Source organism: Cetorhinus maximus, chromosome 19 (genome assembly GCF_964194155.1).
Source record: "Cetorhinus maximus chromosome 19, sCetMax3.hap1.1, whole genome shotgun sequence".
NCBI classification, from domain to species: domain Eukaryota; kingdom Metazoa; phylum Chordata; class Chondrichthyes; order Lamniformes; family Cetorhinidae; genus Cetorhinus; species Cetorhinus maximus.
Genome location: NC_135897.1, coordinates 65,908,537 through 65,921,340, shown reverse-complemented (window position 1 = coordinate 65,921,340; position 12,804 = coordinate 65,908,537). Strand labels below are relative to the sequence as shown.

At 41.5% G+C, this 12,804-nt stretch overlaps 1 protein-coding gene across 6 annotated transcripts in view; it reads left to right on the top strand.

Annotated features, from left to right (window-relative positions):
• Positions 1–225: 225 nt before the first annotated feature.
• Positions 226–12,804, top strand: part of ttc14 (tetratricopeptide repeat domain 14) — a 45,887-nt gene continuing 33,308 nt past the window's right edge. For all 6 annotated transcript variants that reach the window (XM_078563968.1, XM_078563970.1, XM_078563969.1 and 3 more), the window contains exons 1-3: positions 226–539; positions 11,037–11,158; positions 12,230–12,429. In XM_078563968.1, the coding sequence (XP_078420094.1) occupies positions 403–539; positions 11,037–11,158; positions 12,230–12,429 (459 nt within the window). In that variant the 5' untranslated portion in view covers positions 226–402. The remainder of the gene's footprint in view (positions 540–11,036; positions 11,159–12,229; positions 12,430–12,804) is intronic.

Here is a 12,804-nt window from a genome sequence, read left to right as displayed (position 1 = left end):
CTCTGGTTCCTACATTACAACAGTGACTACACTTCAAAGGTGGCTGCAGAGTGCTTTGAGGTGTCGGGAGGTGGTGAAAGGCAGATTGTAAATACAGGCATTCCCCAAATCTTTCCCTCTTTCCACAAATTGGCAAGCTGAATGAGGGAAAAGAACATGACGATGCGCAAGCTCAAGATGGAAATAGCAGAGCACATGCACATGCGCATGCGCGCGCGGAGACCGGAGGGCAGTGGCGGTGAGTGCGCAGGCGCAGGCCCGAGCCGCTGGCACTGGGTGAAATGTCTGCCTGGTTTCACCTGTCTGCTCAATGCGCCACGTTACCTCTCACTTAATCCGAAGAAACTTCTGGAGGCAGTATGCCGAAGAGTCTAGTCGGCGGGAGTTAAATTGCTGTTGAATATGAACAAGGACCTCATGCGCCAGTCGGTGGGTTATCACGGGCCCACTTTGTTGTCCCTTCTGAAAAGTGAACAATATGAGAACACAGACATTCAGAGCGTTTCGGCCGAGTTCTTGAAAACAGCGCTTCATCACAGGTATACGACACGGTCCCTGTTTAACTGAGCTTCAGCATTAACCCCACTACTTTAACCAGCAGCTCTGCAAGGAGCCCTTTACTGTCGACCCCCCCCCCTCCATAATTAATCTGCTGCATAAAATGCTAACCATCCAAAGTGAACCACTGTAGGCCTCTGTGCTTGTTTATTTTGTGTCTGCGTGTCTGGAAGGTCGGGCAGCATGAAATGCGATTTCATCCACCAGTTGTACGCGGGTCCAAACCTGACGAGTATCAGTCCTGTGGAATTTTAGTCGCAATTTTTATTTTAATTGTAGCCTATTTTAGTGAACGTCAAATGGATAGAAATAGATTTGCGAGTCTAGGTTAAAACTTTCTCATGAAAGACTTCGCTTTCGCTATTTGAATCTGTACCATCTTTTTGCAGTTAAGCTGGTCTTCCACCTTTTCTAGTACTACTAAATCGCCATCTCAAAAGAAGTATTCGTCCAGGCATGAGTGTGTACTGAAACAATTGGAGGCTGGAAGGTTGATATGTGTCAGTAGAAATGAAGAAACATATTTTATCCTTCATGAATAATTGGGACCCCTTGCTGCAAAATATGTTTTGGAAAAACAAATAGTATTGTAGTTGACAGACAAAATGTCTCTGGTTATTAAATGTATGCCCTTATGTAGAATCGAAAGTCTCATTTGACTCCTAAGCCTGTGCTGAGTTTGGTGACATCATGTAATCAGCAATAAAGACAATATAGTTGGCCTCTGTGCTCCCAACAGCGATAACAACTCGCATTATGTAGCACCTTTTAACAGAAAACTATCAGGTGTTTCACAGGAGTGTCAAATAGAATTTGATATCAGGCTATGTGGGAGGTTATTGGGGCAGATGACCAAAAGCTTGGTTAGAATGCTAGGTTTTAAGTAGCATCTTGAAGGTGGAAAGAGATTTGGGGAGGGAATTCCATAACTTAGGGCCTCGGTTGCTGAAGTCATGGCTGTCAATGGTGGAGCGATTTTAAATTGAAAATGTTCAAGAGGCCACAGATAGTAGAGGTTGTAGGGCTGGAGGAGATTAGAAATAGGGAGGGGTGACACCATGGAGGCCTTGAAAACAAAGATGAGAATTTTAAATTGAAGTGTTGCTTAACGAGGAGCTAATGTAGATTAGTGAGCACAGTAACAACAGGAATATTAGGCTAGGGATTTCACTGTGAATCATTGGCTTTGACATTGATGACTTTGGTGTCATAACTGACTTTTTAAAAACTTGCATCATTGTTTGCCTTGTATATGCAGTGATACATCTCTGTTCATGTAGTTGATTTGCCTTGATCCACTTGTTCTGAAAAGTGGTCTAGTCAGAGAATTATGCTCAAATTTTTCATTAAAGCAGGTTGTTTCCTTCAGGAGGTATTGTGCCTTTTCCTGAAGTTTTGTACATGCTGAATGTAGTACTACTTTCGATTATAAAAGCTAAATTGGAATCTTCCAGGGGGTATTTATAACCTTCTGTATATCCAGGAAATAGTTCTTTCCAGATAGCAACAGAGAAATTGAATGAACTGACCTTAATAAAAGTATTTGATTATAGCACCCATTTGAATACAGTTGTAGAATCTGTGAAACAGGAAAGTAATATGTAAGAATGGAGAAAGTACTGAAATTCCAAAGTTAACTTTGTAGTGCACTGGCTCTTTTGGAGCTTCCTACGTTAAAGGCACTACGCAAATGCAACATGTTAGTTACGATCTGCAAACCAAGTCATACTGAGGCAAATGGGATGAAAAACATTTCCATTTTGTTTTTGCTTTGGTGTCATTTAATGTAATTATTATTGTAGTCCTAATTATTTTTTCTGCCCCAAATGCAACTGCAAGTGTGCTTTCCTAAGTGTCATATTTGAAGATGGTTAACAGAACTTTATTGGGACAGCTGAAAATTAGATATATGAATTTCAATTATATTGTCATCCTATGCTCAAAGATACCTCTGGGTGACGTTTTACCAAGTGCTGTGGAGAGGGTAATTAACTTCCAGTGTTGAAGTCACACTTTCACGCTATTGTTCAGAATGTATTTATTATAAATATTTTCAGATGTTTTACTTTCATGTTTAGGTGCTTAAGCCAGTGACCTATTTTTAAGTTGCAGGTTACATGATTGTTGGTTTGATTTGCTAAGTCAATTTGTTTCCTACACCTCTTTACTTTTAAATTTGGCCATATATACCCGTCACCAGCAACTAGAGAGCAGCCCTCTGACCTGGCTTCAATTGACAGTAGTAGTAAACAACAACAACTTGCATTTGCGTAGTACCTTTTTTCAATTTGAATTACTATCCGAAGCCACCAGAGGCCCAATCAAAAATGTACACAAAGCCAAAGTGGAATATATTAGGAGGGATGGATGAAAGATTGGTCAGAAATGTGTTTTAAGGAGGAGGGTGAAGTGGTGAAGCTTAGGAAAGGAATGTTTAGGACATGGAATCCAATGATCAGCAGTAGAATGATGTAAAGATGTCAGAATCCAACTACAGAGTTTGAGGCTGATTCTATTTCTCGAGGTTACAGAAAAGAGGAAAAGAAATTGTGAATGGACTTGAATACAAAAGTAAGATTTTAAATTGGAGTCAGTGTAGATCAGCAAGGTCACCTGTAATGGGTGAGTAGGTCTTGTTGTGAGATAAGATACAGGAAGCAGAGTTCTGAATGAATTTGAGTTTATGGAGAATGAGGTGGGCATGGGATGAGCTTTGATATAGTTGAGTCTGGGGTGACAGAAGCAAAGCTAAGTGTTTCAGCAGGAGGCGGACTAAGTGAGATGTCACAGAGATGAAATTAAACTGTCTTTGTTAACGAGTGGACTTTCTTTATCCTTTCACGGGATGTGGGTGTTGCTGGCTAGGCCAGCGTTTGTTACATATGTGAGGAAGATATAATTTTCATAATGCTATTGGAATTTATTGTAAGAGTGTGTGTGTGACTTAATTGAATTAAAGGGGGAGGCGATGGCGTAGTGATATTGTTGCTGGGCTAGTAATCTAGTAAGCCAGAGACCCAGTGTGATGCTCTGGGGACCTGGGTTCGGATCCCGCCACGGCCGATGGTGGAATTTGAATTCAAAGTCCAATGATGATTGTCGTAAAGACCCATCTGGTTCACTAATGTCCTTTAAGGAAGGAAGTCTGCCATCCTTACCTGGTCTGGCCTACATGTGAGTCCAGACCCACAACAGTGTGGTTGACTCTTAAATGCCCTCTGAAATGGCCCAGCAAGACACTTAGTTGTATCAATCAGCTACAAAGTCACAAAAAAGGAATGACCACTGCATCGACCTAGGTACCGGAAAAGACAACGGCAAACTCAGCCCTGTCGACCCTGAAAATTCCTCCTTAGTAACATCTGGAGAGCTGTCTCAAGCAACAGCCTGACATAGTCATCCTCACAGAATCATACTTTACAGATAATGTCCCAGACACCACCATCACCATCGGCAGGACAGACCCAGCAGAGGTGGTGGCACAGTGGTATACAGTTGGGAGGGAGTTGCCCTGGGAGTCCACAACATTGACTCTGGACCCCATGACATGGCATCAGGTCAAACATGGGCAAGGAAACCACCTGCTGATTACCACATACTTCTCCCCTCAGCTGATGAATCAGTGCTCCTGATTGAATACCACTTAGAGAAAGCACTGAAGGTGGCAAGAGCACAGAATGTACTCTGGATAGGGACTTCAATGTCCATCACCAAGAGTGGCTCGGCATACCACTACTGACCGAGCTGGCCGAGTCCTAAAGGACATAGCTGCTAGACTGGGTCTGCGACAGGTGGTGAGGGAAAAACATATTTGACTTCATCCTCAACAATCTGCTTGCCACAGATGCACCTGTCCATGACAGTATCGACCACAGCACAATCCTTGTGGAGACGAAGTCCCATCTTCACGTTGAGGATACCCTCCATCCTGTTGTGTGGCACTACCACTGTGCTAAATGGGATAGATTTCGAACAGATCTAGCAACGCATGACTGGGCATGCATGAGGGCCATCAGCAGCAGCAGAATTGTACTCAAAACACAATCTGTAACCTCATGGCCCAGCATATCCCCCACCCTACCATTACCATCAAGCCAGGGGATCAAACCTGGTTCAGTGAAGAGTGCAGGAGATCATGCCAGGAGCAGCACCAGGCATACCTAAAAATGAGGCGTCAGCCTGGTGAACCTATAACACACAGGATTACTTGTGTGCCAAACAGCATAAGCAGCAAGTGGTAGACCGAGCTAAGCGATCCCACAATCAATGGATCAGATCTAATCTCTGCAGTCTTGCCACATCCAGTCTTGAATGTGGTGGACAATTAAGCAACTCACTGGAGAAGGATGCTCCACAAATATCCCCATCCTCAATGATGGGGGAGCCCAGCACATCAGTGCAAAAGTTAAGGCTCATGCATTTGCTACAATCTTCAGCCAGAAGTGCCAAGTAGCTGATCCATCTCGGCCTCCTTTGGAGGTCCACAGCATCACAGATGCCAGTCTTCAGCCAATTCGATTCACTCCACGTGATATCAAGAAACGTCTGAAGGCAATGGATAATGCAAAGGCTATGGACCCTGACAATATTCTGGCAATAGTACTGAAGACTTGTGCTCCAAAACTTGCCATGCCCCTATTCCAGTACAGCTATAATACTGGCATCTACCTGGCTATGTGGAAAATTGCCCAGGCATGTCCTGCACACAATGTAAGACAAATCCAACCCGGCCAATTACTGCCCCATCAGTCTACTCTTGATCACCAATAAAGTAATGGAAGGGGCCATCATCAGTGCTAATAAGTGGCACTTGCATAGTAAAAACTTGCTCACTGATGCCCAGATTGGGCTCCACCGGAGCCATTCAGCTCCTGACCTCATTATAGCCTTGGTTCAAACATGGACAAAAGAGCTGAACTCTGGAGGTGTGGTGAGAGTAACAGCCCTTGACATCAAGGCCGCATTTGACCGTGTGTGGCATCAAGGAGACATAGCAAAACTGGAGTCAATGGGATTCGGAGAAAACTCTCCGCTGGTTGGATTCATACCTAGCACAAAGGAAGATGGCTGTGGTTGTTGGAGGTCAGTCATCTCAGCTCCAGGACATCACTGCAGGAGCTCCTCAGGGTAGTGTCCTTGGCCCAACCATCTTCAGCTGCTTCATCAATACCCCTCCTTCCATCATAAGGTCATTGATGAAGCAGCTGAAGTTAGTTGGGCCTAAGACAGTACCTTGAGGAACTCCTGCAGTGACCTTCCTTCCATCATAGTGTCAGAAATGGGGATGTTTGCTGATGATTGCATAACGTTCAGCACCATTCGCAGTTCCACAGACACTGAAGCAGTTCATGTCCAAATGCAGCAAGATTGGGACAAGATCCAGGCTTGGGCTGACAAGTGGCAAGTAAAATTGGTGCCACACAAGTGCCAGGCAATGACCATCTCCAACAAGAGTGAACCTAACCATCGTCCCTTGACGTTCAATGTCATTACCATCATTGAATCCCCCACTATCAACATTCTGAGGGTTACCATTGACCAGAAACTGAACTGGACTAGCCATATAAATACTGTGGCTACAAGAGCATGTCAGAGGCTCGGAATCCTGCAACGAATAACTTACCTCCTGACTACCAAAGCCTGTCCACCAACTACAAAGCAGAAGTCAGGAGTGTGATGGAATACTCCCCACCTGCCTGTATGAATGCAGCTCCCACGACACTCAAGAAGTTTGACCCCGTCCAGGATAAAGCAGCCCTCTTGATTAGCATTACATCCGCAATCATTCACTCCCTCCAACACTGATGTACAGTGGCAGCAGTGTGTACCATCTACAAGATGCAGTGCAGGAATTCACCAAGGCTCCTTAGACAGCACCTTCCAAACCCATGACCCTACCATCTAGAAGGACAAGGATAGCAGATAGATGGGAACACCACCACCTGGAAGTTCCCCTTCAGGTCACTCACTATCCTGACTTGGCAATATATCGCCGTTCCTTCACTGTCGCTGGATTAAAATCCTGGAACTCCCTTCCTAACAGCACTGTGGGTGTACCTATAGCACATGGACTGCAGTGATGCAAGAAGGCAGCTCACCACCACCTTCTCAAGGGCAATTAGGGATAGACAATAAATGCTGGCCCAGCCAGCGAAGCCCACATCCCGTGAATGAAAAACGAAAAAGGGCAGCTGGTCTGAAGGCTTTGACGTAACAGAAGATAAGTTAGGTTTGAAATGTTAGATAGGTAAACATAGGTGTAAAGGGAACATTTGCATTGTTAAATAAACCAGACTAGATTGAATTCCAAAAGAGGGAGTGAAATATTATACCTCGCCAGAAGAAGATAAGAAACAGTGTTTATTTTTCCTAAAGATTACTGGTAATATTGGTACTTTGATGGATTTTTATTATAAGAGATGTAAAAGCCCAAAGACATAGTGAAACAATGGAAATTTGCATTCAGAGTGGAAAATATGTATGAAGTAGAGAAGGCTGTGTGTAAGGGAAGGCATTCTGAGATCTAAAACAAGTGTGAAAAACCTCCAGCATCTAAGCCTCAAGCTGCTGCCTACAAAAAACTGAAGTTAAGAAAATTCACTTTGAATTGGATTGATCAGGGTATCATGTTTCTTTGCCTGGGTCTTTTAAAATCTGTGCCTTCCTGTTGCGTTTAACTAGGGCATTTAGCAGTTATCATAGCAGTAATTTGTAGATCTATGCATGTACTTTAAATCTTTTCTTCTATTAATAAACTTTTCATTTAGTTTTGTAAGAAACTTATAAGACTCTGTGTTCTTATTACTGCTGAATTCAAGGCACGCATCTCGAAATTTATACTAATTGCAAAACAGTTGTGGCAGTTGTTTCAAGTTTCCCTTTGAGATTTGAGCTTCTCAGCATTTACCATCAGCTGTGCCATAACAGTCTATCGCTAAATGTCCTTGAGAAGGTGCATGGTGTGCAAAGTTATGCTTTTGACTGAATAGTGCTCCAGAGTTATTAACAGTCTTGTTTATTCTGTGACAGTGGCTGGGGTGTAATTGATGGCAAGGGTGCAGAGTTATTAGCAGAGTTAAAGGCTTTTGTCTTTCCATTAACCTGATAACTTTGTCTGTGACTCCAGAGTCTCAGTGCAGGAGTGGGAAAAGATGTAATTGCTGTGGCTGTGATTGGATAGATAGGAGTAGAACCAACTGAGGGCCGACATTCTGAGCTGGACCGTGGAGGAGATATGTTGGAAGGTAGTGTGGATGACTGTGTCAAAGTTACAGAGATTTTGAGGGGAAGTGCACAGTGGCCCCAGTCATTAGAAGATGCTGTGGTGGTGCAGAAACCTGATTGGTGAGCTACAGACAGATATGGGGGAAAAGATGAGCATGGATATCGCAGTCTCTGGGAGTTGTTTGCAAGATGTGAGTGATCCAAAGTTTGGTTTTTAAAAGTGGGAGGGTGCGGTGGGAGTAATTACAGCAGTTTGGAAAGGGAAAAGGACTGTGTCATGAAGCTATTATTGGATATAATATTATTGGGAAATATTTTCTTTCAAAATAGAGTTTTAGTCTGTGGGTGTGTCTTAATTGGATTAAAGACAGCTAGTCTGGGTGCTTTGATGTGTACTAGTTTTGAGATGTAAAGAGAAAGGTGGAGTATATTTGCATTTTTTGAATAGAGCCTTCAAGAAGGTGAGTGAAATCTGGCACCTAGCTAGCAGAAACCAAGCAATGTTTATATTACTAATAAAATTGGTACAATGAAAGGGGTTTTATTGTTTGAAGAGGTGAAGCTCAAAGAGGCTAATGATACAATAAGAATTTACATTCAATGAGATGTGCTGGATATAATCAATGGCAGTTTTGTGTATGAAGCAATGTAAGATCAAAGGAGCTGTAAGCCTCCAACTGTCTTGACAGGAACCAAAGTGAAAAGAACCTAATTTTGAATTCGTAAGGTGAAAATGCTTTGCCTGATGCCTGGTTAAGTCTATGGGTTGCTGTTGCCTTAATGGAGATTAGTTTGGAAATTTGTTAAAAGTTATGAAAGTAGTAATTTGTAGCCATGTGTATATATTTAACTTGTGTAAGTTAATAAACTGTTTCATTTAGTTTAATATAAAACCTCTCGAACTGGTGGTCTGATTCCTGAATTTAGAGTTGCATCTCCAACATACCACTTAAAATATAGGTTGTGACAGTTGTTTAAAGTTTCCCTCTGGGATTTTTAAATAACTCAGCTTTACCAAAAAGGCTGTCTCATAACAACTGAGGAGAAGGCACCATTTACCACGTGAGCCAGCTGGGGATCAAGCAGGGAAGTTTGGGTCTCTGTAGTTGAACGAGAATAGGGTCAAGGGAGCAGGAGCTGGTTTTCATGGACTAAGTCAACCCTGGCTATAGCTTAATTTTCCACTTACTTCCTGCCACACCATGGTTGTTAAGCCTTATTATTTGTTTTTTTTTAAAACTATCTTGTCACCGTGACCAGTGCCAGGAGTGATCTAGATAGTATATACTTTCCTCACACCAGCTGTCCTTTTGTCATTGCAGCTCCTTTCCAGCAATTATTTTTTGGTTACACACTTTCCACAGCCATCCCACAAGGCTCATTGCACTTGCCATGCAAAGTAGGTCAAGCTCAACTTGAGTAAACTCATACAGAAGGGATTAGCTAGACATTGAAAGCTGTAGCATCTTGTTTAGTTAAAAAAATAAAATTAGTGGTGGTAATTCCATTTTGCCATAAAGCAGGACCTTCTTGGATCTTTTTCTGTATTGAAAGTGTTACCCTTTTGACTATGCCTGATTTTTCTCGACTACTTATGTTTATTTCTTACCTTTTAAGTTGTCAGGTCACGTTTATGGTAAGCAACTTGTTGCTGAAATATCTTTGAGGAGCTTTGAACTGATTAAATCCTGCTTGACTGGCACCCCATGCACAAACAGTCACTCCCTCCATCACTGATGCACAGTGGCAGCAGTGTGTATCATCTACAAGATGTACTGCAGGAACTCACCAAGGCTCCTTAGACAGCACCTACCAAACACACAACCACTACCGCCTAAAAGGACAAGAGCAGCAGACACCTGGAACACCACCACCTGGAATTCCCCCTCCAAGTCACATACCATCCTGACTTGGAAATATATTCACTGTCGCTGGGTCAAAATCCTGGAACTCCCTCCCTAACAGCACTATGGGTGTACCTACAGCATATGGACTGCAGCGGTTCAAGAAGGCAGCTCACAGCCACCTTCTCAAGGGCAATTAGGGATGGGCAATAAATGCTGGCCTAGCCAGTGACACACATCCTGTGAATCAATAAAAAAATTATAGGCTATGTTTAGAGTTGGGGAACTCAGACTTTGGATGGTGCTCAAAGCCCTGAGACTTTTGAATTTTTCTGCACTTGTTAATTTACGAGCATGTTATTTTTGTTGCTGCATACTAATAGAAATAGATTATCTGTGGTGAAAGTGCTGTTTCTCTTTGGGTAGTTGACACTATGAGAGATTAGCACAGGGAAGTCTCTTATTATTTACAAGAGGTCCCCCAGATGGAAAGGTTTGAAAACTCTGGTGAACAAGACTGTAAATCAGACTTTGAAAAGTAAAATACTGCAGGTGCTGGAAATGCGAAATATAAACAGAATATGTTGGCAATACTCAAAGTCGGGCAGCATCTGTGAGTGGAGAAACAGTTGATGTTTCAGATCAATGACCTTTCATCATTACTGGGAAAAGTTAGAGATGTGGTAGGTTTTGAGCAAGGGGTGAATGGGACATGGTCAAAAGGAAGGTAAACCTGATCAAACATGAGAGGGGAAATAGAAATCAATGAAGATGAACTAGGTAAAAGGGATGAACAGAAATCCAATCGGAGAGAAGAGCAGGACTTCTTCAAGGTAGGCATTTCTGGAAGGGAAGTGGCAGTGAATTAGACACTAATTGAAAAACAGAATAATAGGGATGCTGGAAATCATTGTTTAGAAAGTCCAGCTGAAGTCTGCATTCTTTTGAAAAGGAAAATGTTAAATTTAAACAGTTGAATAAATGAATAGGGGAATTTTTAGCTTGATCTGGTGTACCAACAAACTTTACTAGTGGGTGACTTGTTTGTACCTCCATTTATGGCTGATGATAAAGGCACCAACTGGACTGGTGCATCCTTGTTAGCAAAAAACTTTATTATCAGGCCAAAAAATAACAAGGTTTCTTCCATATATTGAAACAACATGATAGACAATGTGCTGAAGCATGATTTATGCAGCTTTAGGTTACATAACGTAATTTAGCCTTTTTATATTTTGCATGCATGCATTCAAGTGTTAGATTTTTTTGAATGAAACTGTTAATCAGTCAGTTTGTTGAATTTCATGGTACATCAGTGTGTAAATCATTCAGCAACATTATGGTTAATTGGATAACATCACAGCACAGAGAGTAATAATGTTTTTAATGCACTGCACTATTGTTTTGCAGAAGGGATAGAAGAATTGATAATATAGCTATACAGCAATTTATTGCAAGAAAAGCAGACCTTCTCTTTGCTCCATCATGGAAGTCAACGGCCAGTACTGAACTGAATGACGAAGAGACGGAAGGTAGCAAGCACATGAAGTTATCTAGACTTTGTCATCTATTTTTGTAGTGTTTTCTTAATTTAAAAAATTGGGATGTTTCTTTATTCAGTTTTGCCTGTAAGAAATGCATACAGATTTGATCAATATTTTGATTACTAATTTTTTTCCACTTAAATTTTCTGAAAGATTGTTAATTTTTCTTTCTTGCCCTTGCACATTTTCCTGACTGAAGAAGGGTATACCTGTGCTATTGGTGCCTTGAGGTGAATGACGGGGTGTCTAACAGCATTCTGGGATCACCTCTTAGTGAGCAGGTTGTGGATTCAAGTCCTACTGCACAGACTTGAACACATAATCTAGACTAGCACTTCAGTACAGTACTGAGATGCCAGCTTTCGAAAAAGACGACTGCCACCTCAGTTGGACATAAAAGATCCCGTGGAACTATTTGCAGAAAAGCAGAGAAGTCTTGGTCAACATTTATCCCTCAACCAACACCTAAAATAGATGATATAGTCATTTAGTTCATTGCTGCTTTTGAACTTTGCTGTGTGCAAACTAGCTGCCACATTTCCTACGGTTTAACAAGTTCTTCATTGGCTGCAAATTGCAGTCAAAAATACAGTAAAGTTCAAAATGAGTTCTGAGGTTGTGAAAGGTGCTATATAAATGCAATTTGTTTATTTCATTTTCTTCTAACCTATTTGACTTAAAAGAAATAACTGTAGGACGTCTGCCACCGAGTGATTGAGGCAGAATGCTTGCTCAAAAACACTCTGCCCTAGTTCCAAAATGGCACCTTCTGCAGGAAGATATACAAAAGGCTGCTGTTGCATTTTGTCAATCTTGTGTGACCTGGAGAGAAGTGAAACAGGCTGGATTGAGAGGTTACTGTAATTGTTTATAAGTATACTTCGGAATAAAATTTTAAAATAATTTTAACCATTTAAATTAATTAACTTTTTGCAATAAATTATGCTCATTGCATGCAGACTTTGTTTTAGTGATATAGTGTGGTTATGAGTTTGCATCGATTTATGTTTAGAACCCCAAACACTCCCATATATCTTGAAGCCCTTATTTCTTTTTTAGATTATTATGCAATTATGCCTCCTATGGAGCAGCTAATGGAGGTTCCAAGTGATGACAAAAGACAGTACTTTTTCCGTGATATTGAACGTGGAGATATAGTGATTGGGCGAGTTGCATCCATTCGTGATTTTGGGTTCTTCATGACATTAATCAGCCTTGGAGGAGACCTTAGGCGGGATATTGAATCCTTGGAAATAACAGTAAGACATTGCAGCATGTATTGTTACTATAAAAGCTTAGGTTTTTGGAAATGATGTAATTAACAGTTGTAACTGTATATGTTTGAGAGAGAAAAGGGAATATTTATTGACATCACCAGAATTATCCACAGTCAGAAAATTAAAATAACATGCTTTCAAGATTAAATTTCTCTCCAACTTATTTTGGCTGTAACTAGAGTTAAAACAGAATGCATGAGCAGCATTGTGATGAGATTTGTATCCTTTTTATTTACCATTACCTCAGCTCATGAACAGCACAGTCAGAGGTGAGTAATGGTCAACACAATGACCCCAATTGTCCTGAGGCTTCTCATTGAGTATCCTCCATATAATGTTTTTTCGAAGATTATGTGT